At 40.9% G+C, this 27,688-nt stretch overlaps 1 protein-coding gene across 11 annotated transcripts in view; it reads right to left on the reverse strand.

Moving 5' to 3' along the window:
• Nucleotides 1–27,688, reverse strand: part of LOC119656080 (CUGBP Elav-like family member 2) — a 417,181-nt gene that overhangs the window by 14,390 nt on the left and 375,103 nt on the right. For 9 of the 11 annotated variants that reach the window (XM_038062440.1, XM_038062370.1, XM_038062434.1 and 6 more), the window contains 2 exons: nt 25,656–25,802; nt 13,120–14,788 (listed from right to left, as the gene is read on the reverse strand). In XM_038062440.1, coding sequence (XP_037918368.1) covers nt 14,517–14,788; nt 25,656–25,802 — 419 coding nt within the window. In that variant the 3' untranslated portion in view covers nt 13,120–14,516. Of the gene's footprint in view, nt 1–13,119; nt 14,789–25,655; nt 25,803–27,688 lie in introns of those variants that run through there. The other 2 variants (XM_038062385.1, XR_005249992.1) reach the window with 2 other exon arrangements.

Consider the following 27,688-nt stretch of genomic DNA (forward strand, 5'->3'; position numbering starts at 1 on the left):
TACAACCAAATTTTAACAAAATAAGCCAACACAAGCAATTGTCCTTATTTGTTTTCTTTATTGCAACCAAATTTTGCACTAAAATCCGCTAATAGCAATTTTATGTATCTAGAGAGCATTGGATCACATGTTTCATCCTTGTCCATGTATGACCATTAATAAACCACACATTGAGGAATTTCAGCTTTAATCCCCTCACTGATGGGTTACATGTCATCCTTCGTGCATCTACGCCACTTTCTTCTTCCTTTTTCTTTAGCCTTTGGCACGATGATAAGCGCGGTCGGCTCGTCGTAACCGGTTGCGTTATTCTTCTCTCTCTTTTGACTGATTTGGAAGCAGCCTCGATGTTCGTTAGTCCCAAGCAACATCTTCATCCCCATTACCGCAAGACGCCGTTCATTGTCACAGTAGGCCAACAGTCAGAAACATAGAGGGCGGCAGATCGGACGACATTGTGTTAAACTTCAGACTTGAGACGATCACGAAGAACACCAGTTGTGGAACGCCACTTCATCCACTAATGTTTGAACCAATTTCAAAACCCTCCATTGGCTGATAGCATTGGTCTAAGATATTTAAATAGCTCAGTCCTCGGCAGGTCACTGACAGTGATAGTGCCTCTTTCACCATTATCGGTCGAAAAAAATTCAGTTCAGACGCCAGGAGACCATAATCTGCATAAACAATCTACAGGGCGCTGGACGTTGGATGTCCCGTACGACAGTGTCCATAGCAAGAACAAAGAGGAATGGTGTTAGGGCGCATCCCTGACGAACACCCATGGAAACACGACGCGGTTTTCATATACTCGACACACTTAGTACTTTCCCTTTCGATAGAGCAATTCAGCCCAGCGCAAGAACTCTTCTGGCGCTAAGTGTAGTCGTAGAGCATACCACCATGAGTATCCGCGGCACACGGTCAAACGCCTTCTCTATATCCAGAAATACAATGTAAAAAGAACGATACTTCTCACGTTGATTCTACATGAGCAACCGTGCAGCGTGTATTGCGTCGGTAGTTTCGCAGTCCTGGAAAGATCCGGCTTAATTCACGGTTATTTCAACGGTTTCGCGAACACGGCTGTCAAGAATGCCATCAAAAATCGTCATGGCATGGGACAGCAACCGAATTGGAAAGGTACTTTAAACATGCGGATGGACCACCTATCTTTTTCCATATTGGAACTGTGATAATTTCTTGCCAGTCATATGGTGTTCTACTTTCTTCAATAACCCTATTGAAGAATTCACTGAGCCACAGTATTGGGTCGCTTTCATGCAATGTTGTCAGTTGTTGCTTTCGCTAATTTTATTCCTTTTATTGCTTGCTTGGCTTCAGTCGCGCTGACAGTTAAGCCCATTTGTGTTTAACGTAGGTACCTGTCGTGGAGACTTAAGCCTACGGTCCTCTTCAGACACGGATTGATTTTGTGATCACAATCAGAGCCCCGCTGAGACAAGGAACAACGGTACCAGTCTATACCAAGTGCATGGCTTAGCATTCATACTGGTGGATGCAAGATGTACCTAAATCTCTACCGAACTAAGGAGTTCGGCACTCGTGTTGAAACGCAACACCACGCTGAGGCCCGAAGGTCTCTTCTCGCTTGAGCACAACCACAACCGTCATGAAACTCCCACTAGGGGGGCCAACCGCAAATACCTGTGCTGTACTCACATACAACGGAAGTTCACCCGAAGTATAAGAGTCCAAGGGCTTTCCCGGTTCCCATGGTACAAGTATATACCTGGTAAGGTTTCGTGACCAATTTGCCATTTCAGATGAGTCCCCGTGAAGACTCGGGTCTGATCGCCCTAATTAGTCCTTTGGAGCATTCGCCTACTGCATCACGGCCGGCAAACCAAAGTGAGTACAGCGTCTCTCGGTGCCAGCACTATGGAGGTTCTCCTCGACCACTTGATTTTGGTTTGGCCGACAGGGTTGCCGCCCCGTTTTCCTCACCGCCACCTCTGAGCACCTAGCTGCGCTGACAGGTGGAACTGCTCCAAATGTCGGCAATGCTTGTCGCAGTGGAGGATGAACAAATTCTTCCGTTGAAATCTGCTCGAAATATTCGGGTCATCTGTTGGGAAACAAAATTCTGTTCTTGTCATTGATGCAACAGAAATATTTGATATCGTATAGGCGTTGGTGGCGGCTTTTGGCAAGTCGATACAGATCTCTCACGACATCCCAAGTGTCCAGTTTACCGCAAACATTTTTGGAATACACCTCTCAGGTAATAGCGATCGACTCCTATGCTCGTAAATTTGCTAACTGAACAGGGTTTTATCGCTGAAAAACTTGTGGTACAGGCGTTTCTTTTCACAGATCCTCATTGGGACATCGTCACTCCAAAGCCAAGTATCTCGGTTGATGAACCACTGAACGCGCTGGCTAAACCAGGTTAGTGACCCCGCTTTCTGAATAGTGTTTTTTTACTTGGTTACACGATTCATCGAAATTCGTGATGGTTGATAATCGCGTAAGAGAGATAAGTTCTTCGTTTTTATCACAAAATCGTTACTAATTAATTCATGCCGGGCCAGTGCGCTACTCACACTCTTTTATCGGTGGCTTAATGGGCAACACACCGATTAACGATGTTGAGATGCGATGGTCTCATAGGGAACGGCTTTGCAGTCAGTGACGGTAATAAAATGTCGGCGTTTCATGAGAGTATAGTCGATCAGCGTTTTACTGCTCTCAGTATAAAATGTAGGAAGATGAACCTACGGTTTGATGAACTATGTAAGTAGTAAGTACAAGGTCATGAGAATCAACAAACTATATGCTCGACACTCATTGCTCATTGCACGCTCCTTTTTCCCCATGACACAATGTCGACAATGACATAATGTTGACAATGTTGATGTTATATCCCAAAACTTTTTCAAGAAGTTTTCTTAACGATGTTTAGATTCGAAAGTTTTAAGAGCCAGTTCTCGGTGAAGAAAAAGAAACCCTTCTACCATTTTTCTTCATCAATGTCGCTGGTGCTGTTCTAATCCTATCCTTAACCGTGTTTCTAGTTTGGAAACTTTAGGGTTTTCTGCAGAACGGGTAGTTAGTCCCTTAGCAACCAATCCAGGATTCCGAAAGTGTGCAATATTTTATGATTGTCTCTTCTACTCGGGCTTAGCACCCAGGAATATGATCACCCAATCCCTGATGAGATTTGATACCACCATCTGAAGTCTCTAACTGAATAAAACGGGAGATTTGATGCTTCAGTTCCATTCACATTCAATAAATACAAAGTAGCCCCAGAAAGTCAGCCATAAATTGTTCATTCTGACGTTAAATTTTTTTAAAGTTAGCAACCAATGGTAAACCTTAGTTAGATAAAAAACAGCATTTTTTTCTTACCACTTTGAATGTCTTTTCGAAAAAAGCTTCTATGCTGATGACAATTATTATTCTCACTCAAATTTACAAAATACAGGGCTTCTTTGAATCTAATGTACAGAACAGTTTTTTTTTTAAGTTATGCTGAGATCCGTACACAATTTTAACTAACTTTACATTAACGAAACTCTTTATACTCATATTCAAAACCTTTTTTATTACAACCTACGCTTATCTCCATCCTGGCCTAGCAACTTTCACGTGCAGAATAAATTTATCTCCGGCTCTCAAACAAAACACATAAATTCTCACAAGTTCCTGGAAAGAACTCTCAAAACAGGCACCGACAGGGACCCCGATGGAAATCTATGAAAATGATGACATCTACGTAAAATGCAAAGTATTCAGCTCCGTAGTTTCAGGTATAATTTAATTTATTTAAAGGACTTCTATCGTACTCATCCGATTAATTAAGGGTGCTTTGCATTGAGTGAAGAGTGGAGCTTGGTCAGTGTGAGGCGGAGACAAAAAACGCTTATAAAGAAAAATAGATGTTAAGGGAGGTTCCAGAAAATTCAGAGAATGTCAAAGCAATTTTTCGTTTTTTTAATATGCATTTAGATTCATTTAGTAGATTTGAATTCGCTTATTAAATTCTCGAAGGGGGCTAAAAATTGGAGGGAGTTATTTATGAATTGTAGAGCAATAGTCCACTGATCATTTTCTCATATATACATACATACTCCACCGCTTTTCATCCTTGCAAACTTTCTCATCCCCGAAGCTACTCGTTGCTCTTCGAACTTCCAGGATTTCCCAACGGAACCACTTTCCTAATGATATTGACTGCCTACTTACTGACAATCATAATTCCCAATACCACATTAAGCCCCATAATTCCTCTATTTCCCTCTCATTTCAACTGTCGTTGGCTTTCAATCAATTTCAATATTTTTAATTGATATTTGATATTTTTGAGGTAGACCTGGGCGAGTCAAAGTTGGAAGCATAATCGCATCGGACAAAGTGCTGAAGTATCAACCCTCCACCTACTCGAACTTAAATTGCCTCCAGAGCGGAGCGTGTAATACACGACTTTAATGGGAGAATCCTTTGACCCTGTCCGCTGTGGTTTCACTGTCCTAGCATAAAACAGATAGCGTGAAGTCGCTCCCTATATGAATATGAAATGAAATTAGATATCGTTCATAAAAGGGGATTCCGGTTACTACTCCTTCGAGCTATAATTAAATTTCCACAAATTTCATATTTCGACATTTCGTTATTGAAGGGAAATATGAGAAACACAACTCTGGATCGAAATTACGCTGGGTGGTTGTAAAGGGAAACGATAACAGAATATTGAGGGAATCTCACCGGCGTGGAAAAGCAATAGGATGTACCCTCGAAGAGAGTTATGTATGTAGTTATAACTAGGCGATGCGAATTTGTAATTAATTTTGCTGTAAAGCGCGTACTGTGCAGATTTCTGTGATAGATTTTCAGGACATTCAAGCGCCCTGGAGCAAAATTCAGCTCTTACTTTAATGACTGTGCTAAAGCACGGAGGACTGGGAGTACATTAGATAAAAACTCGGAACGATTTCAATTTATGGCATGATTTATTTGTCTGGTCCGTTCATCTGTCCTTTTCTGCTTCACATTGCCTCCCCTGACTTCCAAGTAGGATAATGGTGCAAAGAGGTAAAAGTAAGTGGGACCCATTGCGACGGTAACGTAATTGGCTAATTAATTCAGATTAATTCGGTTTATACGATGCACACACCGGCAGCATTCATTAGAAATAGTAAGGAGCTTTTCACGAGGTAAGCGATTATTTAATTTTGCCTTTGAAATTAATATACTTGCTACATTCATTTGAAGGAGATTAGCAGTATTAATATACGTACCTGAATCATGAATATCGTGGGTTATTGCTAAGCTAATAATATTCAAAAGTTCTGATATCACCGGCCGCATTAAATTTGAGGTCACCTGAATATACCCCCGCCGCCACCTTACCCAAACTTTTTAACAAATCTTACTTATGGAACAAAACTAGCAACTAGCAACTGCTGCAACATGGAATTTAATCTGGGGTATAGGAGGAATTTCTAAAGCTACTTAAAGCTATCGACGCTAGGATCTGATTCCATTCCAATTTTCATTATGATTTTCCACGAAGGTTTTAATCGAAGACTGTCCCTTAGACGCAGAAGGATTCAAAAGCGTTTGCATTGTTTTTATTAATTACGCTAGAGTGGGGTCATATGACAACATATACATATGGTTGCCTTTCATCCCTTGGTGAAATATAGCGCACCAACCACACCTCTACACGCCATCGCTCGTGGTAACCTGAAATGCGCTTCAGCTCCCCCAAGGCTTCTCGAGACGCTTCACCTCGACTCTTTTGCGCCAAGTGCCCTTGGGGCGACCTTTTCGTAGGGCATCTCGGGAGAGTGGATTTCACTGCATGGCGTAGCCCACAATGCAATTGTGCAATTCTTAATATGTGACCTATCAACTGCTACTCGCGTCTTTCAATCACACCACACACGGGTGAACACCGACCACTTCGATGATAAGATGCAGGCAGATATGGAAGAACGCTTGGAGCTTTTGAGTAACACTAGAGTTCACTTTCCACATGGTACTCTCATATAGCAACACAGAAAGAATGCCAGCGCAGAACAATCTTAACTTGATCTTAGTATTGAGATAATTGCATTTCCAGATTTTAGGCAGGGCAGAAAAAGCGGATCTAGCACTGTTAATGCGTCGGGCAACATCTAGTTCGGTGTCACAGTCAGCAGAAAGCGCAGTTTCTAGATATACAAATTGATCGACACTTTCGATGCTCTGCCTATTAATGCAGATAGGAAGGGTGTAATTACCCGTCAAACTGAAAACCTTTTTCCAAATCCGGAGCCATTTGGCCAAGGTCTATGACCGGGTGAAAGACAAACAGATATCATCAGTATAGTCGAGGTGTTTGAGGAAGGATGTAGCATGAAGAAAGTCACCGATAACAACATCCGAACTCCGCTTTGGACCTCAAAATCCTCCGAGATTTTACCGCGGTGCAGCACGTGACATTTTGCGGCATAATATGTTACTCTGATAATAGCCATTAGTTTCTCTGGAATCCCCCTTCCTACGTAGAGCACTCCGGATACACTTCCTGTTCCCACTATCGAAAGCTTTCTCGAAATCGATGAAGAGCAGGTACAGCGAAGATCTAAATAGCAACATAGGCAAAAGAATATTGTTTACATGCAAAATCATGTTACAGAGCAGTGGCGCAGGACCATCTAGCGGCGCAAGGGGTGGCAAGATAAATGGTGCTGAAAAAACCAATAATGATGAGATGATTCACAAGAGTGTTACTAGACCTACACATTTCGCCATAGCCACTCGCTGAAATAGTGATTCTCCTACCAACTAGAGGGTTGTGAAAGCACTCAAAATATTCCCTGCTTGTCCCAAGAGGCCATTGAAAGGGATATAGTTTTCAAAGCGAACAGCTCGAAATCCTTATGATTTCGACTGCAACTTTTTCTTTTCAACAACGGTCTATAATTGGCTTTTGAAATTTTCAAACGCTTCTTACTTGTATTAACTTCAGCGATAAAGGACATTTGGGGTTAAGCAAGGTAAAGTGGTGGAACTAGGGATAACAGTCTTCTCTCTCTTCCGGAACAGTTTTATTGTACTCTAGCAAACCTACAGGTAAGAGCGTACTTCATGCCTTTGATTCAGCGACAAATCTCGAGAAATGCAGCGTAGTGTGCTCCGCGACAAACGACATACGAGAATTTGTTATTGCGGTAGCCGAAGAGACAGAATCTACTGCAAATAATAGTAGTTGCCCTACCGTATAGCGCATCACAGAACAACTTGCGGATAGTCACGGTTCCTTCAATGGTCCCGTGAAGCCGCATTTCTTCAAGGGGGTAGCAGGAGGTACTTTAGAACAAAAAGGAAAAATCCATTCAGAAGAAACTCGTCAACTCCGAGATCTCCGCCAATGCCAAAGACCGTAAAAGATAATGTACAGGAAGGTGAATCTATGCCACAAGTGCAGGAGTGTACAAAAGGGGTAAACCCGGCGGGATTCATAGAAAACAGATCCTTAATCCAAAGAATTACCATTCACCAAGGCAAAAATAGTTGCCCTGCACGAGTTTATCAACGAAAAGAACACAGTGCAAGCCAAACCATAAGGAATATGATAAGAGCTATTAGAATCCTCTATAACAGACAAAGGATAATCCGAAACTTGCTGTTCCAACAATGTTACAGATGACCCACGAAACATCTAACCATACTGCCATCTAACTACGGCCAAATTAAATAGTACAAGAAAAATCGGGAAGTCCTCTAAGGAATCACCAGGCAGAGAAAAAGGGCATACATGCAATTCCGAAAAGCACAAGGACGAAAACATATAGACCACGTGTGAACCCCGACGAGCGTAGCGAAACCGAAGGACAACCAGCAAAAAATGAAAAGAAAATGAAAATTGCAAGTTCGCTCAGAGGAGATTGTAATCTCCAGCAAGGAAAATCTGGCGTACTAAAAAGTCATACCAACTTACTTCGAGCTGAAAAAATTCACTCAAATTAAAAACTCACTTAGGCAGAATGTTGCTGTGCATCTATTGTGAGTTTGAGGAAACCGCAAAGGCCACAATACGATTACCAGTGGAGGCTGTACAAAAGTCATTTATGGCCAAATATCGGGCATATTGCTACAAGTGGCAAGTGCCCGAAATTTTAAAAGGCATTGGGTGAACTAGAAAATAAGTTATTTCCAATAAATCTCAACCATTACGGGATCACTTAAGATTCACTTAAGCAGACCATCAATGAATCTGAGACCGGTGGAGCGGCGATATGCGCTTACAGCTACCAAATATACCAACTACGATGGTGGGTTACGCCAACAACACAGCGCTGATAGCAATCGCAAAGTTTCTCGAAGATCCATGAATTATACTCATGCGAGGAAATACTGTTAAGGGCTAGCTAAAGAGTTCTAGTCTAACAGGAAATACTGTTAAGGGCTAGCTAAAGAGTTCTAGTCTAACACTTCTGAGGAAAAAAACGGAAGCAGTCCTCATCACTTAGGGCCAACAGTACGTGCCCATTGAAATTGAGAATCATGAGATAAGGAATATATACAATGGGAAGTTGACTTCTCCTTTATCGCGGACGAAGAACGCCGAAAGAAGAGTCTTGTGACGATAAGAGCCTTGCGAATGCTCAGGAAAGCGTTGGCGAACATACAAGTTGATCCCTGTTATCACGGAGTTTCCTATAGAGCATGGCGGATATTGTCAATACCTCTACAGGTTTAAACTGGACAACTTACCTGATAATTCGATCAGTACAGTATAGCCATCTATATACCCTACATTGTATATACCCGATATTCAATTCGATGTGGTACTGACATTTCATCTCTTAAAGTCTAATTACACCTACCGAGTAGAACTCGTCCTCCTCGGAGCTAGTAGTCCTCGTCCAAGTTATTTCAATAGCGCGAGCATGTGACCTCATTTGTGCTGGGTAGCCAGGAGACAGTCAGTCGTGTTGAGTCTTCCACGTCGTAATGACACCGCAAAGTGGGAGGGAAGAATAGAACGAAGAAAATTTTTAAACGCTGTTGTAATTTGCTAATTGTCAAACAGGATATTGTCAATGGAGGAAAACGACTATGGGCAAGACTCCAGCCATTGACAAGAGTGAAGGGAGGAACTACAACTGTTTTGAGTGAATTTGAAACCGAAGAACATAGACCGCTTGAGGTTGGAAAAAATCAGTTTGACAGTTTGCTTGACGTGATTGCTCCTAACAGTTGAGATGTTGATGTACACGTACATGTGTACACTCCCCCTTCTCCCCACGCACATTCATCAAGTTCTTTATCAGATTTTTTCATACTATTGATTTAATTATTGTTAGGTACCAGCGACTGAACAGGAGTGGAATGCGATAGAAAATGCCTTCAACACTCGGTGGAATTTCCCTGAATGCTATGACGGTATTGACGGAAAACATGTTCTGATTCAAGCATTTTCAAGAAGTTAAAGCGAATTTTGGAACTACAGGTGCTCCAATAGCGTTATATTGTTTTCCAAAGTTGATCACGATTACTGTTTTTGTTACATCAGTGGATCAGGAAGTATCCTTAGGAATTCTCTGTTGTACGAACAACTGGAAAACGGTTTGTTGTCCTGTGCTGGATTCATATTCGCGAAAAACTCTAAAAGAAGCAGAAAATTTTCAATTGCCAATTGTCAAGGGCCCGTACAGCAGTGCAAAATGCTTTCGAGATTCTTTCAAATACATTTCGGATATTTCGAAGGCCCATAATATTTTTCGTGTTACGGAGAAAATTTTTCGTTCTATGTATGCATTGGATAATTATTTGAGAATCACAAACGCGAATACATATCTTCCACAAGGTACAACGGACATTCAAGACTTTAAGACAGGTGTAATTACTCCTAGCTCGTGGAGACAAGCGGTGAACAATCTGCTTAGTGTTGAACGTAATAATTTAGGAGTCACTCATCTGGGCAAGCGAGAGTGCTTCTGGATAGGTACGCTGACTACTTCGCCGGCACTGGGCCAGTTTCATGGCAAAACAGGATGGTCATGTCGTGTGACTTTTCCCATTTCCCGGTTTTTTTTTTGACTCTGCGATTTTCATTTTTTCCTTGTTGTAGGTTAATACTCCTATTTTTTTATTTTATTTTTCACTTCAGCCACACCTGCTTTTTTCAGCCTTTGACCTATTCGCAAGCGGGATCGGCTCGTCGTGATCGGTTTCGCCATTTGGTTCTATCAAATACCTACTCTGGATGCAATCGCGAGGCTTTTAAATTTCCATCCAACGTATCAAGCCACCGTTGTTTCGGCCAGGCATTTGCAAGCCGATTGCCGATTTGCAGCCGATTTGAAAACCAACAAACACTCTTCAACGAACTACAGAGTTATTTCACTTGACCACTTAGACGTTTTGAAATCCAGAAATAGAACAAATCGACCAAAGGAGGGAACCGACTTGATTAAGTGATGGGTAATCATAAAAAAAGTGCGAATGATTAGCGCACTCTCCCGCCATCTCACTAGCTTGGTTAATTTCACTAGCCAAATGGACATCAAGCGAGTAGGTAAGTAGGGTCACTAGACCGAATAATGTCTTGGCTGATCACACGGGGATTTACTCGGCCCTGTCTCAACCGAGCATTCGGTAGGCGTAATTGGGCCTTTAACTTAACTTTGTTAATAATATTCGGCTTTCTGTCAAACTTTCCAGTATGTTGCTTTATGTTAAAACTAATATTACTGCAACAGGATTTTCCGGATGTAGGATGAATTTAAAAGGTTCGCCTATATATATATATACTAACATTAACTTTCTTTGAGAAGGTGTAACGGAGAATATTTCCGAGGCAAGATACCATGTGCATGGATCCCCATTATTTCTTTCAGATTTTTAAGTTGGATATTTCTAAGAATGAATTAATTGGCTATTTTACGACGCCCGCACTCCTTTACTTTGTAACCAATGTCAAGACTAATACCGGCTTCGATAAGTACCAATTGAGATCTTTAATGCCCCACATGTATAAATACACTCCTTTCAGGTATATGGGAACCACCCCCACAAGTTCAGCGTGCAACAATGCAATTCACCGCATCCATGGGGATCCACAGTACCAATTTTTGCGTTTCTGGGAAATGAGCGCGTGATAAACAGACAGTGAACCTTTTTCAACAAAACCTTAAAAAGAATCCAGTCAGGATCGTTGGGAGAAAAGGCCAGGCCCGAAGTGAAGATCATGCGCCCTCCCCCAAATTGCACAGTTTATCAATTTCGTTTAAAAATTCTCTATTCGGGACTACTAATAATTTTAAAAAAAATTAGGAGATAGGGGACTTTCTCCCTCCTTTTCAACGGACTTAAATTCAGTTGTTAACTACGAAACAAGGCGAAAGCCGGAAACTTGGCACAGATATAAATGATTTTGTTTACTTCTTATGTACGTATGTTTGAGTACAGTACTACCCCATTTGTAAAACCCACTTTAGTGTGATACTAATATTTTTTACTTTGGGTTACGGTAAACTTACACGGAAAAGACAGCTTCGAGCTATTGTAATTTTATCAGTGGCAGTAAGATTTTGATCAAACTTGGGGTTATCATGCTTCACACTATAGCCTATATTAATTTTTATAACTCTAGAATAAACTTAAGGAGGGATTCTAATCAATTACCCAAAAACATAATAATACACTATTGTCAACTTAATTTGAGTAGATATCGATATGAAAAGTATTTTGAGGCCTGGAGACTATATAGAGGCAACTTGATGATTTTTTTTTCGGATTTTTCGGTTGGGTAGTTTCTAAGAATGCGTTCGTTAAACAAATCATTATTTTGACTCCCCACACTCTCCGCTTTTTCAACAAATATCAAACCTAGGATTAGATTTGAAAACCACTAATCGAGATTTTTCATTTGAAACCCAACATGACTATATTCGGTGAACAAAATGTACACTCCCCTATTGCATGTATGAGGACACGCCCCCCCAAACTCCCCTAAACGTAGAAAGATGTAACTCACTGCGATTTCCACTTTCTCACTAGATTTCTTGTGAATCAGTACCGCCATTTCCGAGAAAAGTGTGTGACAGACAGACATTGAAGCGATTTTAATAAGGTTTTATTTTACAAACAAAACCTCAAAAAGACCAAATTGATGTGTTGACGTAATGACTGTATCAAATCCGTGAGCAAGATATAGCACCATTAAAGATAAGGTCATTTGACAACGAAAGGGTTTTTAAATCTTGTGGAAGAAATGTGCACCTCTTCCACTTTTAAGGAATAATCTAAATCTATTCGTATTTAACTTTCCTTGCATAAGTGATGGTTGCAGAATCTGATAAAGTCTAAAATGGTGGTAAAACGAAGAAGATTTCACCCTTCTCGAGAACATATTGAATTAGTGTCAGTTATCACTGTTATTGCATCATCCAGTTGCCAAGAATCATTGACTTCTTCTACCTAAATCACTTTCCAGCGTGAATGATACAAGCGACCAAAAGCACAGGAAAATTAAGTAACTTACCTTTTCGCCCAAATAACACATCAGGTCCTGGGTACAATTTCACTGAGTTGTCTGATAGGATAAACAAACACATCGAAAGCCAAAGTAAGATACTCATACTATTTGCAGGAGGTAAGCATAGAGCATCCAACAAACACCTGTTGTACACTTAAATAATTACCCTCAAAGCTGTTCATACTCCCCTTCAACTCCTACCGACTATCGTCAAAAGTAAGGAAGCAAAACGAACCAGCAGCACCAGCAAATATCAGGATTCGCTTCATTCGTGCGGCACACGAACGTGAAGTGAAACGTAAACAAAGCTTATGTACACACACAAATATATTTTGGATGAAAATGAGAAAAGTGTAAGGAGCAGAAGAGTGTAATGCAAATATACTTAACAAAAGCTTAAGTCAATAGAATAAAGCAGAAGCGAAGAATAATAATGGCAACAACAAAATAAGTTTAGGAACAAACGAATTAATCCTGCGAAAATACAAATTAAGCGAGAGAGGGTTGCATGGGTAGAGGGACGTTCAAGAAGGCGGGTGGTACTGGGCCACAAATTTAGCACCCGCATGGGAACAATTGAACGCTCCTCGAAAAATTTATATTAACGAAACAAACACAAATTTCGAACAGAAATGAATATTTTATTAAATCGAGAAACAAATTAAATATATTTCACTTGCTAATTCATTAGATTTTTCACAGAAGAAGTGGCTGTAGGCACTTCCTCTCCTCAAGAAACCACTTGAATTAGGCATCTTTAAACAAATAACATAACCGTAAAATGGCTTAAAACTCCGCCCAAATAAATCGATCTATAATTCGAAAGTTCTAAAATTCCTTTCAGTTAAATATTTGGTTTCAACTGGGTTCAGGATTTTAAGCCATTTTACTTTCAAAACGAAATAAAGCTTCTTCAAATTTTAGTCTTAATCCATGAAAGAATTAAATGAGAGAACAAATCCATAAATTTTAATTCATTTTATCTGAACATTTACGTTTTAGAGATAAAAACAAAAATTAAAACATATTTTAAATGTAAGCGAGGCTGACTTGGTAAGAATTCAGTTGTGTTTTCTATTCTTAATTAAGAGATTCAACACATTCCAAGGACATTGACCGCTACAAAACGAGTGATAAGTACGCTTGCAATATAATTAACTGAATGACCAGCAATTGAGTTCGTCTATAAATAATGACGCGAAAAGTACATTCTTACAATTCACGAGGGTCCAAGACTCCCGGAAAAACTATTCAAGAATATAAAGATAAATACCCGAAACAAGTGACCGTGAATTTTCAATATTTACAAAAATCTTGGAACTCAATAAATTTGACTTTCATTAATTTAATTCGATTTCAAAACTACTACAAATAAAAACAATTCAACAATTTACCAGAAATATGTATGAAACTATTTACAAAAAGAAAATTAGAAAAATAAAAGGAATAAAAATTGGGCTTTGTAAGTTATTTGATCTTCCCGGAAGGTAATCCAACATTTAAAGCAAATGACTATGGCACAAGCGGAGCCTTGAACTCGAAAGGAACAAACTTACAACTACATGGATAGATTATATATATAGTTACATATTTGGCACAATGACTACATCGTATCGTGTAGTTTTCAAAAGAAATAAAGGAAGAAAACAGTAAATTCACGAAAATGCTAAGTACTAAAATATGGGTACATTTTCTATCTCCAAAAAAAAATTAAATCCATTAAAATTCACAATGAAATGAACAATAAAGCATAGATAATCGAAGCAAGAAGGAAAATCTAAAGAACAACAAACAAATTTGTTATGAAAAACATTTGAAATGTTTACATTTACATGTACAAAAGTTAGAAGCTCGCTGATGCTGACACGTTCAATTGAGCTTTCAGGCAAGGTCTACAAAAAAGCAATGAAAACAGGAGCCAACAAAATGTAATCCAGTATTTCCGCAAGTTTCTCGGATCCTGAATCCACTACTTTCCCTACATCATCTACTAAAACCAGCTTTTCCACATAATTACCTAGTAAGGCTTTGACGCATCTTTTGGTTTTTTCAATTGCACTTTGAGCCGCTTAGTACCAATCTGGAAACCGTGCATCGCTTTGATGGCTGCCTGAGCCGATTCCTGATTATCAAATGACACAAAACCAAAACACTTTGACAGATTCGTTTGTTTGTCAATAAAAACTTTTGCGGAAATAACATTTCCGAACGGCAAAAACGTCGATGCTAAATCTGTGTCAGTGAATTCCTGTGGCAAATGATAAATAAACAGATTGCATCCCTCTGGTCCTGAAAATAGAAAAAAAAAGACGAAAATGTTTTTACATCAAAGAATTTATTTTTGTTATTAAATTCGAAAAGGAACGAGCAGAATAGATAATATGAATAAATAAAAACTGTGTTATGGGTGACACACATGTGTTCAGGACTTGAAGGGGGCTGAAAACCGTGCTCGAAGGCACGTGACGAGATAGAGGAATCGTCACTGCAACGTCAATTTGACTTTGTTCAATATAAGATTTTGATAAGACACGTTCGCTGTGGTTCGACATGGAAAAATGTGTTCCGGCATATTCCTATCCAGAAACGATGACACACATATAACAATCTGTTCCGGAGAAAATCATGACGTTGCATTTTGGTTGATGCGACAACAACAATAATGCAATACGAAGGGAAGCATCCAGAGATTCAGAGGGTAATATTTGGGGAAACTATAAAAATCACTTCCAAAGAGTGCTTTAAGGAGATTGTAGGAAAAGATTTCTCATCTTGATGCATTGGAGGAGTTATGAATTGCGGAAAGGAATTACTTTCGTACATTTGAAGCAACAACCACCGCACAAAAATAGGCGTTTTGTCTCCTTAAATAAGCACAATCTTCACCAATATATAAGATAAATTATTTGATGCTTATCATAGAAAAACCAATAAATTGCCGCAATTACTGCTTAAATAATAATAAAAATAAAGTCCACCGTAGCCAGTCCCAAGCCCGATTCAGGCTGTACGCCGAGGGAAAGTGAGGAAAATGCAGGAACTTACAGTTTTCCAGGCCACTGACTGAGACAGTTAGGTATAAAATGCAAACCTAAAAGTGAGAGGAAGGAGAAATTTGAGATCCGATGCAGATAACCGGCGGGAGTAGTGTGACATGGTGGCTGGGTTGAGCTCCCGTAACGGACGTCTAGGCGCCTCGGTGACCAGAGCATTGCTCCGCCTGCTGCAGATGTTTCGCTACAATCTGTGGCGACCGCTTCAGCAAGTTTGCGAAGGCAGCAAATGAAGCGCACTGAGGAAATGAACCCCTTTATCGTCTGCTCCTACTACGAAATAACGATGAAGACAGGTCCATTGCCGCCCCTTGTTGCATCAGAGATCCGTCGAGCATTTTCTGCAATTCGCAAACGTGACTATGCAGCGATTCGCAGACCAATACCGCTATATTACTCGTACTCGACTTGAGTTCATAGCGGAAACAGGTGATCAAGAATCAATGGGGGCTTAGGTAGCGGCATCAACAACACGACGTCGCACTGCAGGCGACAGTTTCAGTATTCGCCGAAGCACTCTTCTTCACCAGGGAAGTGAACGCATTCCAAAAGCGTGTATAGAAATGCATTCTTTGCATAGACCAGGCATTCCCAGGCATGCTTCTCTAGCAACTCCGAGAATTCTATCTCAAATCAACGATGGGACTGCATCTCGGCTGTGTGCTGATATGTCGCTAACGTAAGAACAATGACTTGTATATTGTGGTGCAGTTGCGACTGTCAGATTACACGGCCAGAAGATTCGTTTCGCATTATTTGTTTGAGCGACGGAAGAAATCCACCATGGAAAGGCATGATATTGCTAGCCTGATTGAAATCAGTACTGGCAATGTGAGCAGACGGTGAAAAATAAAAAGCAGATGATTTAACGGAACTATGCCATCCGGTTGCGACAGTATGGCGAAAGTCCCTCCAGACGTATTCAGAATGCAAAAAGATTTACCAGTGGACACAGTCGGTTGGAACATAGCATAAATCAAGTCATTAGTCGGCCAGATGCCTTTCTTCACTGCAGGAATTACCTAGCTTGTCTCTAAAAACGACACAGTGCAGGACCCCGCAAACACAGGACCGATTACTTGTTCACCGATCCTCTAAAAATTCATAACGTCCATTATTAGTGGAAGGGTCAATGCGCACCTCGACACCAATAACATTCTGTCCGAGAAACAGGAGGGGTGCCGAGTCGGGTCAAGGCGTTGAAAAGAGCAACCCATTATCAACTCGGTAGTTGTAGGAAAAGCAATTAGAGGCCAAAGAAACCTCTTTAGTTCCTAAATCGATTATCCCAAGGCTTTCGACTGCGCTCTGTCCACTTGGCTAATCGATGTCCTGCGTCTACGATACAGACCCCAAGCTCACTAAGTTTTTGATGACCACTTTGGTTTTGCATGGCACTGAACCCACTTTGATAGTTTCTGAATGACGCTAAAGAGCATGGTTTTGCAATAAAATGTGGCCTGGCTTAACCATTCGGAATATTGTCGTGGACGAAAACCGATCTGGATGGACTAGCGGCTGATACGGACTACTATGTCTAAATTTCGACATCATCCAAATTCTGACATGGAGTGGGAGAACTTGCTACGTGGCATCGAAGGTAGGAACGTGGTTGAGCTGGCGGTACGACATCATCAAAAAGTCAACTTGCTACACGGTTGTGTGTAAAGGATATTGCAGGCTACTTTCACTTAACTTGAAGGATTGATCTTTCAATCCTCTGAGTGGGATGAAGTCGAAGGCAATGCACGGTAAACACGTGAATTATCTTTGGCAGCCATTTACCGATTTGCAATTGTCGAACAGATGGCTGTATGTTGCGGAGTTCTTTATTGCGACGGAGGGATTTATGTCTGCCATTCACGAAGGCGTGCTCGCCACCCGAGCATATAAAAAGCTCATAATGAAAGAGCGGGTGGAGAAAGACCAGTGCAGAATGTGTGGTTCGGCGTTAGAAACGTTACACCATCTAATTTCTGCCTGCACTGTAATGGCACCGGTGTATGTAAGGCGATTCGTCCTTTGTACACGATTCATCGGAACCTTGCATACAAACATGGGCTGATCATGAGAACATGTCCCCTTTACCAATATGAGCCGCAGGCACTACTTGATAGTTCTGCTTACAGCATCCGTGCGGCAAGTTCTAACTGATCACAACATACTACAGAATAAGATTGACGTATTGTTAGTTAACAAGACAGGTCGCATATAATATATTATTGATGATGCTATTTCCCATAATAGCAACATTGAACGGAAATACGTAGAGAGGAAGAAGGTCAACTATGAGCCACTGGCTCGGGAAATCAAGGAAATTTGGCGTCTCGAGAAAGTGGTTATAGTTCCCAAAATATTGTCAGGTACAGGTATTGTACCTATATCCCTCGCGGGGATGTTGTGACTCCCACATAGTATAGTTTAAACTACACTATTCTGCATAAGTGCTCGATATTGCGGGGAGTTTCTAACGGATTCTCCCACTAACCTACCACCGGCCACCACCGCTAGAACCTCTTCACTTTTCAGGTAAGTAGGATCGTCTGAGCCCAAACGCTTTAGTATTAGGTAAAATCCGGCACCGAGATCGTGACAGCTCGGATAATAATAATAATCGTTCGCGCATAAATCCAATTGGATCAGGTCCTTGAAGCGTGTTAGAGCACTTTATTCAACACAATAACGGTACACTACAGAACACTGTAGGAGGCGGCACTGTGGCCAGCATTGTATTCGCCCGAGATTATAACCCTTATTCAACTCAGATACCCAATTCACAGCTGAATGAACTGTATCCGATATCCAGTCACGATAACAAATTCCTCCACCACTGGTGATACTTGAACCGCGACCTTCCGCAACGGTAGTCCAGCGGTCTAACTACTTGAGCCATCCGGACACGATAACAACCTGAATATTATTTTTATGTACGTATTGTTTACGAAAATCACTACATTACCGATAGAATTTGAATTTCAATACTATCAATCAAACTTTAAATACTGAATACAAAACATCAGATATGAGATAGGATAAAGTGAAGTCTCCGTTGGCTAAAATCAGAAAAAACTATTCTAACTCCAGTTTGAAGAAAACTTTCCTGCTACGTAACCACCAAAGAAGCTTAAAAGTGGATTCGATCAGGCTTTCTCTCTTGGGGCGATCCTTTTTCAGAGCCAAACCTGCCCAGAAGTCAACAACTAATTTACAGGTAAATCGGACACCATCAGCTTTTAGGCTTGCTGAATATGACAATATATAAGGGAGACAAGATAGACTCGTTGCGTCCCAGTTGCCTCTGTCATAAATTCAGTGGTGAAGCCGATAACGACAGTCTGGGGCGTTTCCATACCGCAGACGACACCCAGTTGTCGACCTGCGGTTTGCCGAATAAGTGTTTCACATTTCTCTACGAACTAAAGCGATGCTCATCAACTGACCCATCGATGCTGTTAAGGAAACAAGTCTGGTAAGTGGGCGTCATGGGATAGAACTTCTCAGCTGAGTGCGTCATTCCACAGTTGGTGAAAGTGACTAATATTAACCGTTACGTCGAGGTTTTGCAGATAATAACAGATGGCGCCTTTCTGGTCCTAGAAAAGGCATTAAATCGTCTTCCTGCCAAAGCGATTCGGTCTTCCAGATGATATGGATGGTGCGCCTGGGTCTGTCCATGACTCTTTCGCTTGGGGTCCTCGACGATACAATGCCAAAACGACTTTCCGTTGGACCGTACAAGCTAAATTGTAATTCAACCTATGTGGTACTCATCTGTAAACTTCTGAATGGTTCCCATTTTTGTAGACGCTTGAAAAAAAGCTAGTTCACCTACGCTCAATTGGTCTGCGAGGTGTTTTTGTATTTGTGAATCACTTTCGCACAACAATGCCCCCAATTTCAAATCTTCAGATGGATCACGCTTCTCATTAGTATTTCGAAGTAATTGGTACTGTCCAGCAGCAGTTTTCCTCAAAAGTAAACAAAAAATTAATAATATCCGTGAATGCTCCTTATTTTGTGTGAAATGCGACATACTAAACACAACACTATGCAAACACTTTTCATTTTTTCACGTATGTGGATGGTTTAACATGTGCTGATGGCCTAATAAAATGGAGTGAATGTCAAAATTTGATAACATACATTGCATAAGTTGTAATCTGTTTTCTCAAGTCCGCAATTCAAAGGAGCGTATAACACCTGCACACCGCTTCTGTCACGCTGCTCCCATAGCAGTGGTGAGGCAGCGCCTGATGAGTTGGTTCTGCCCTGGTACGAAACCGTAAGCCATCTCCACCGCCGCATTTCATAATTGCTCATTCGGTGATATGGACCACATTATTTTCTGAACCTCCCGCACGAGTTGATGGCATCAGCTGAGGGAGCGTCGAGGACTACCCGTTCTTCACCATGAAATAGTTTGAAGTATATAAAGTAGTGTTCCAACATCGGTCAGATCTACCGCTTTGGATATTCAACACTTGGCTGAAGGACGGCTTTATTCCTTGTCGCTGGAAGGTGACGAGGCTCACGCTGCGTAGCAAAAGCAAAGGCCACCCAGAGCTGTTCGGAAAGTGCTCGAAAAGGAGTAGACCCGCAGAAGCGATACGTGCTCCCGGATACTTGTCCCCAAGGCAAGTGGGTTTTAATTTAGGAGGATCCACGGTGGATGCTGTTCTGGAAATGGATACGATTTATCAAACTGAGGTACACAGCCGCCGATCTCAACAAGTAGTCGTCCTGTGTGATTCCATTACATAGATAGATATGATAGGCACAGCATAAATTCGTTCCACGTCCCGAACTATCTCATGCGGACATTGAAGAATTATTTAGTGAACATTTTTCAAATAGCGGAACTGGAGAACCAAGAGGTCCAGTTCGAGTTCAAGCCCGTTTTCGCAGCTCAAAAGGGCTGCAGTAGCATAAATGTCAATAGTGTCGTGAAGCAGAAAATATAACAGAAAAACGTGCAAATATTGTGATAGAACACTTTCCAATTATCAAGGAAAACAGTTGCACTGCGTCTTTGAAGCAGCGGAGTTAACAGGGGTGAAGACGACTTGTACTATACTTGCAGGTTTGTTAATTAATTCTTATTAACAGTTGTCCCTCGTACCATCGACGCTAAAGGAGGTCGCGAGGAACTGCGTGCCATAAATAATTGGAGGCCGATCGCCGTCGGTTCACGTCATTCTGTTATTCAGAAGGATTTAGACTGCACATTTGCCTGGCATCCCTATACTTATCTTCCTCTTATTATCGGCAAACCCTGACGCCCCCCCCCCCTTAGGGCTAAATAATCGTCGACCTGTTGATAAGAAGGCAGAAGTGGTGCTGAATAGGTCACGCACTAAGAAAGGATGGCAACTCAAATCCTCGCTAGGCGATGCAATTGAATCCAGTGTCCTAAGATGGCTGACGGTTCATCGCAGCTGAGGAAAAGGACAGATTTCTCGGAAAGTCCTGAAAGCAGCTGATATACATTTAAGTGAACCGTTAACGGTGTTGCGCTGAAGCTGAAGTACCCATATATATTAGTCTAAGCTAGAATTTGAAGGCTTAATTACCACCTGTGGTACTTCTCAAATTAAAAATAATATAACGTGATTATCAGGGCATCTATCACAGCAAATTACAGAAGTTTCATACAGAAAACTTCCAGCAATTTATCATTTTCTGAGCTCTGAAAGTGTACACTTTTTCTTTAGAATGGTGTTCATTGAACTTAATTCGTAATAAATAAACTTTTAAATATGAACAAGATCCTCCCGAGAACTAAGATCATTAATCAAGCAAATAATTTTGTACAAGATACATAGAGCAACGATACGTTAACCAACATGTTGTTCTCTGACTTGCTGCATCCTTGCATCCCATTGAACTCTGAATCCACTACTCTCGTTCGGGAAAATAACATCCATATATTCCTAGGAGTCTAAAGACACGAAGAATGCAGTACTGCAACGAAATATGTGCTCGTACATCCCAGGCATCATCCCTTTGACAGTGAGGCGGTGAAATGCAATGCAGGAAATGGTTTCCAGATAAACAGGATGCACGAAACGAATTAATTTCCAGTTCAACTCAACTTGGATAGCCGTGGAATATGTTGAAAATATAGGGCAAGAGGAAGCAAGGGTTGCAAAGCGTATACAAGGCGCTTCCAAATTTGTGGTCTTGTGCAAACAAGCAGCTAGAAGTTTGCATAAGGGTAGAAGGGGAGAAGACGATATTATTCTGTCAACCGGCTTGACTACCACAAACTGCATTGAGGGAGAATGCCTGGCATATTTCCTATTTCGTAATTTTACAAGCATCGCGCATACACATTCCACAGCCGACAAGGAACAGTTCACAGTGACTTGTTGGTTTTGAAGAATGTCAGTAATCTTTTTAATGGCAAAGAATTCTGTTGCGAATTGGAATGGAAAACTTTCGTCTCTCTGAACGATGTTCAGCATGATGGAATATTCTGTGCTGGCTTTGAATTGACGGAGGAACAAAATTCTGTAAAACGAATTGGGATAATTTGCTGGTTACATAATTCAGTTCGTTTGTGGAAAGGTAGTCTTACATAATGACTCACCCTAATTTACGTAAATCCATCTAATTATATTCCAGTTGGCAGTTGCCTCTAATTAGCCCATTGAAGGACTAATCAGTGCAATGGCATCACCATCACATCGTAACACCACAATCGAAAATATCCTGTGCAGAAAACGTGCCATTATTTATAGCATTAAGTATTTCAACGCAATATGCATGTGTCAAGCGTAAAATGGCGAAAAATTATAATCCCTTAAGCATATTCTGATGATGTTCTATCCAACGGGACATATTAGCATATTGCGAATCATGTGTGTGAATGAAAACAGGATAAGTTCGATAACCTTGCACAGTGAAGTGCTGTCCTCGTGTTTGATATCTGTGTATATCAGGCTCATAAATATGCATTTACCATTTCAGCATAAATTCAAATCACATGACGTGGCCAAGATTTAACCTAAATATGTTATGAGGTAACTTTAATAAAAGAAGGGACGAAAATTCGACAACTGACTTTTAATATTAGGTTTAGCGATGGTACTATATTTTCCTAACAATTAATAGAGATAATAAATCGAATTGCATTGTTAATAATCTATCAGATGACGTCAACCTGATTTAAAAATAGCAGAAATGTGTAGCGAAACTGACATTCAGACAAGTTAGGAAAGTGGCGCACGCCCAGATAAATGAAATGCTGAAACCAGGGGGATAAATAAAGTATGGAAAAGTATTAGGACAACCACCTCAATCGACGTCACACAAGGTGCTTGGCGCATAGATTGTTCGAGGACATAAGCAAATTAGTCAGAACAACATAAATCCGTGTCTACGCGCCAAATATTGATCTCTTGATTAGTAAGACTTGGGACACTCGGAAGAGTCGCTCGGAAAGAGCGCATTCATATCTGTCCTCTGCAGGAAGCTCGGCGGTGTGATGCAAAAACTATAATATTTCAACGCAGTAAAACTAACTATAAACTTCGCTACTTTGGTAGCCCACTCATCCAAAATGATGACAGCATTGTCATAAAAGAAACCAAAGAATTTGTTAACCGATTGACGAAGCTCACTATTATCTAAGCTATTACCGATTATTACGAACGTCAAACTAACGTGGAATCAAGCCTAGCAAAAGGTACACCAACCGAGGTATTTGGGTTGACGATACACTGGACACTCTTGACGGCGAGAGAGATTTGTGGCAATCAGTCGAAAGCCAACACCGTCAAGCTGTGAAAGACAGATGAAACTTCGAAAAGATTTCAACGGGAGATTTTGCTCATTCTCCGATTCAACGCCACAAAAATTGGAAACGACTATCGAAGATAATGAACGGCGACTCGCGATGATGGAAGCAAAGATGCTGAAATCAGGGAGTTATTCCACTATGCTAAATCCTACCTGACCTTTTTTTGTGACAGGTCCCGCGACATGCCGACCAAGGAAATGCATCCAAAGTCTTTAAAAACAAAATGATCTTATTGAGTCATCTCAGTCGACGCCTCAGGACGGGCCCCCATCTTCTCGAGAAATGAATAAGGGTTTTTTCACGCATGGACGGCGTCAGGACGTATTATAAGAAAATTAGTCCGAGCAATTCAAGCACATGTCCGCGGGATAAATATTGGCACCCTAACTGAAAAGGCCGAGGAACTCGCAAGAGCCCTCCAGAAAAGGCGCATTGATATATGCACGCTACAAGAAACCCGATAGTCTGGTAGCGAAAGCTACCAGTACGGTAAAAATGGCTATAAAATCTTTATTTTGGTAGCCCATACACTCAATACGGCGTTGGCATTGTCATCTCAGAGGGTTTCAATAACGCCATAAAGAAGTTGAATGATGTGATGACCGGTTGATGAAACTCACCGTTATATAAGCTGACCTCACTATTCACTTCTTCACCGCGTATGCAGCACAGACTAGTCGACCTGATACCGAGAAAGATGCCTTCTGGCTACTTCTTGATGCAAAAACCTGTAACGTGCCACCTGATGGTTATATCATAATTGCAGGCGACCTTAATGGTCATGTGGATAAAAAGGCAGACGGCAACAGATGCCATGAAAGAAAGGCTTTGGAGCACGCAATGACGGCGCCGAGCGTATAGTCGATTTTGCGGACACTCATGACCTTGTAATTATGAATGGTTCATCAAACGATTGTCTTATCTTCATATATTTTATAGTGGGAACATTAAAACGCAAATCGACTATATTTTCATAAGATACCGACTGCAAAACCGTTCCCTATGAGGCTATCGAACCTCAACATCAACCGTTGATTGTCGTCGTGTGAATCAAGCCACCGATTAAACAGGGTAAGAAAGGCTATTTCGTATAAAGGAAGAAGAAATGATCTCACTTACGCGATAACCACCCATTACGAATGAGGGAAAGTCGTTTAATCAAGTTAAGGAAACGATCCACAAACCGGCCTATTCAACCCTCGGGGTCACCAGGCCAAGTAAGTAGTTTACCAGCCGGGATACTTGGCTTTAGAATGATAATATTCAAATGAGGGTCTGTGAAAAGACACGTCTCTACCACAAGTTGCTGGAGAATAAAATGCTGGGCAGCTGGTAAATTTATAAAAATGCCAACTGGGAAGCAAAGAAATCGATCGCTATTACCCGAGCGGTCTATTACAAAGATCTTTACAATAAACTGGATAGTGAGGATAGTGAGTATGGCGAGAAAGCTGTCTATCGACTTGTAAAAAGTAGACACCAACGCACATAGGATATCGAACACTCTTTTGCGTTAATGAGAACAGTACTTTGTTTACTGACAGACGAGTCGCGATGGCAGAATTTGTTCATCCTCCACTTCCACAAGCATTGCCGATATTTAGAGAAATTCCACCTGTCAGCACCACTAAAGTCGAGAAAGCAATAGAACCTGATGACACCGCATCTGAGCTCTGAAGAGCTCGGACCCAACAATGAGGATCAGTGAATTCTTCAATCGGGTTATTCAGGAAGGTATAACACTATCTGACTGGTAGGAAAGTACCACAATTCCAATATGGAAAAGAATGGTAGATTTGAGAAATTCGTTGATACGTCGATCACAAAGAACACCAGTTGTGGAACGCCACTTCATCCAGGGTGCGTTAATGCGTGAAGCAATTTCATAACGCAGCTCCCCATTGGCTGATAGCATTGACCCGAGGTATTTAAATTGCTCAGTTCTGGGCAGGTCACTGCCGCTGGCAATGATTGTGCCCGTTTCATGGGGATCGGTGGTCAAACATTCAGTTATATTGATATTCAATCTGAGACCACCCAGAAATTAAAAATTAAATGATTGTCATTTTCTCAAATAAACCCAAATGCGCATAATTGAAATGAAACTGGAGCAATAACAGACTGACAGCAACGATAATTATTCGAGGCAAACATATTCAAACGGTGGACAGTGTCACGAAAATCATTTTGGGAAATCTTGAGTGACGTCACTCAAAATTCATAGTAATCACAATTAATTAGCGAAGATAAGATCATATTGAAATAACGAGCACTCACGTACAAAATCAAAATCAAAACTTACCTTCAATTTGCTTCCCAGCGGCAGCTGCAGCTGCTGTAGTGAGTGCGACGCTAGCCAAAGGTGACGTGGACAAAGAACTACTACCAAATTGTGGTAATCCTGTGGCCGACGACACATACGCGGAAGTCAATGGATTTGTATCAGACCCTAGGATAGAGAAAGAAGTATAGGAAAGTTAGTAATTTTGCTGAAAGATTATTCATAAATATGGTTTTAAAAGTTCACTTATTAATTTGCATGCACAATTGGCATAAATATCAAAATAATAAAAGCGGTATTCCATGCGAAACTACTTAAAACGTTCGGGAAGGACGCTGATTTAGCTACACCCATAGACGGAATTCTTCATCATAACCTCTTAGACGTAGGAATCATTTGCTATAGTCTGTCGTGTTCACCTTCTTCAGTAATATATAGCCGAAATAGTGTGATTTACCAGAGTTTTCATTCATATACGATTTAAATAATCTAACCAGCTTACTGATTCTCACTCATATTATCGATCCTCCATTAAGGAACCCTATACGGATGTAATCATGTCTCAAGCACTGTTCTTACTTTCAAGTGTGCGTAATATTGTTTTGGGTGAAGCCTACCCATTATGTTATACAAGTCAAGTAGCTCCCACACAAAAGGACTACATACAAAAAGAGTAATTTGAATTTCTAAGTCGTATGAAATGTCATACGCGTGGGTTAGTTACGAGGTAGCTAACTGGTGCGTGTGTCAAAAAGGCCTAAATCACCTACATAGACACCAGAAGAAAAATGAGCGACATTTTTTACGTGCAAGTGATTGAAGCACGTCGAACATGCGCAATACTTTTCTTCTACCATACAATTTCAAGCAATGCAATGGAAAACGAATCTCTTATATGTAGTTTCCCTAGCCCTACAGTAGACAATACGATCATTATGGGGAAGAAAGGCAAATCGTATCGCTGCGATCGCTTTACCTAAATGCAACAAAATACTAACGGAGATTTTTGTTACCCTAAAATTTATAAAAATAAGGAATAAATTTATTTGCGGAGTCATTAAACGATATAATGAGATCTGGGTTGTCGAAAACACATCTAGAAGCGGTCTATTGCGTTACACACGAATTCGAGTAGCAGTCAAAGAATTTGTAGAGATGAAAATCACAACCAGGACCAATTCAGCCATCATGAAAGATAACCTTTAGCTCAGAGTTTACCAGAGAAGTATTGGGCACCACTTGAGAGTTGTTTTCCAGCAAATAAGAGCTAGGAGAATACAACAACTACTTCGCCGACACGCGGAGGGCAGATGTACACTATAGAAAAGAAGTTTAATCGTCAAAATGGTACAGGAGATGTACACAGCTCTCGAACGCCCAGAGTAAATATTACGAAAGCGGAAAAGGAACGTCATCCGGCTTTCGCGATCATTTGGCGTGGAGTATCGTTCGAAGGGTCACTTAGTTGCATTTTTGCGAATAAGGAGTCAAAACGGGAACTTCTAACTACCAAAGTGATGTTTTAGAGAAAATAGTAAAACCATCAAATAATACCCTCCTGGAAGGAAAACTATGGATCTTCTAGCAAGACTCGGCGACAGCACATATCAAAAGACTAAAAGAACATTCAGTGAAGACAGTGGAGTCAATGCCGCTAGAAGTAGTGTGTGGGTCGGTAGACGAATGGCAATGCTTTAAGAAGTGTGGAAACGCAAACGGTGGACAGTTTGAATAGTTATATTATTTTTGGATTAGTAAGTTGGGAATAAATCGTATAAGTTTAATTACATTTATTAAATAGTTCTATAAATTAGACGTCGTTCTATAATTAGACTAACTTCGTACCATGACCGTCCGGTTGTGGATAAAATCCGGCTCAATAGGTTACGGTGGGCGGGTCACTTAATCCGTATGGATGAGGATGATTCCATCCGGAAAGTCTATGGCAATATCTATAGTAGAAAAAGAAGACCAGGCAGACCCTGCCTAACAGCTTTTAGGGATATCGAATTGGTGGACCTCGGCGCAAAACCGGGATGTCTGGAGTTCCTTAT

The sequence above is a fragment of the Hermetia illucens genome, chromosome 1 (genome assembly GCF_905115235.1).
Source record: "Hermetia illucens chromosome 1, iHerIll2.2.curated.20191125, whole genome shotgun sequence".
In the NCBI taxonomy this organism is placed as follows: domain Eukaryota; kingdom Metazoa; phylum Arthropoda; class Insecta; order Diptera; family Stratiomyidae; genus Hermetia; species Hermetia illucens.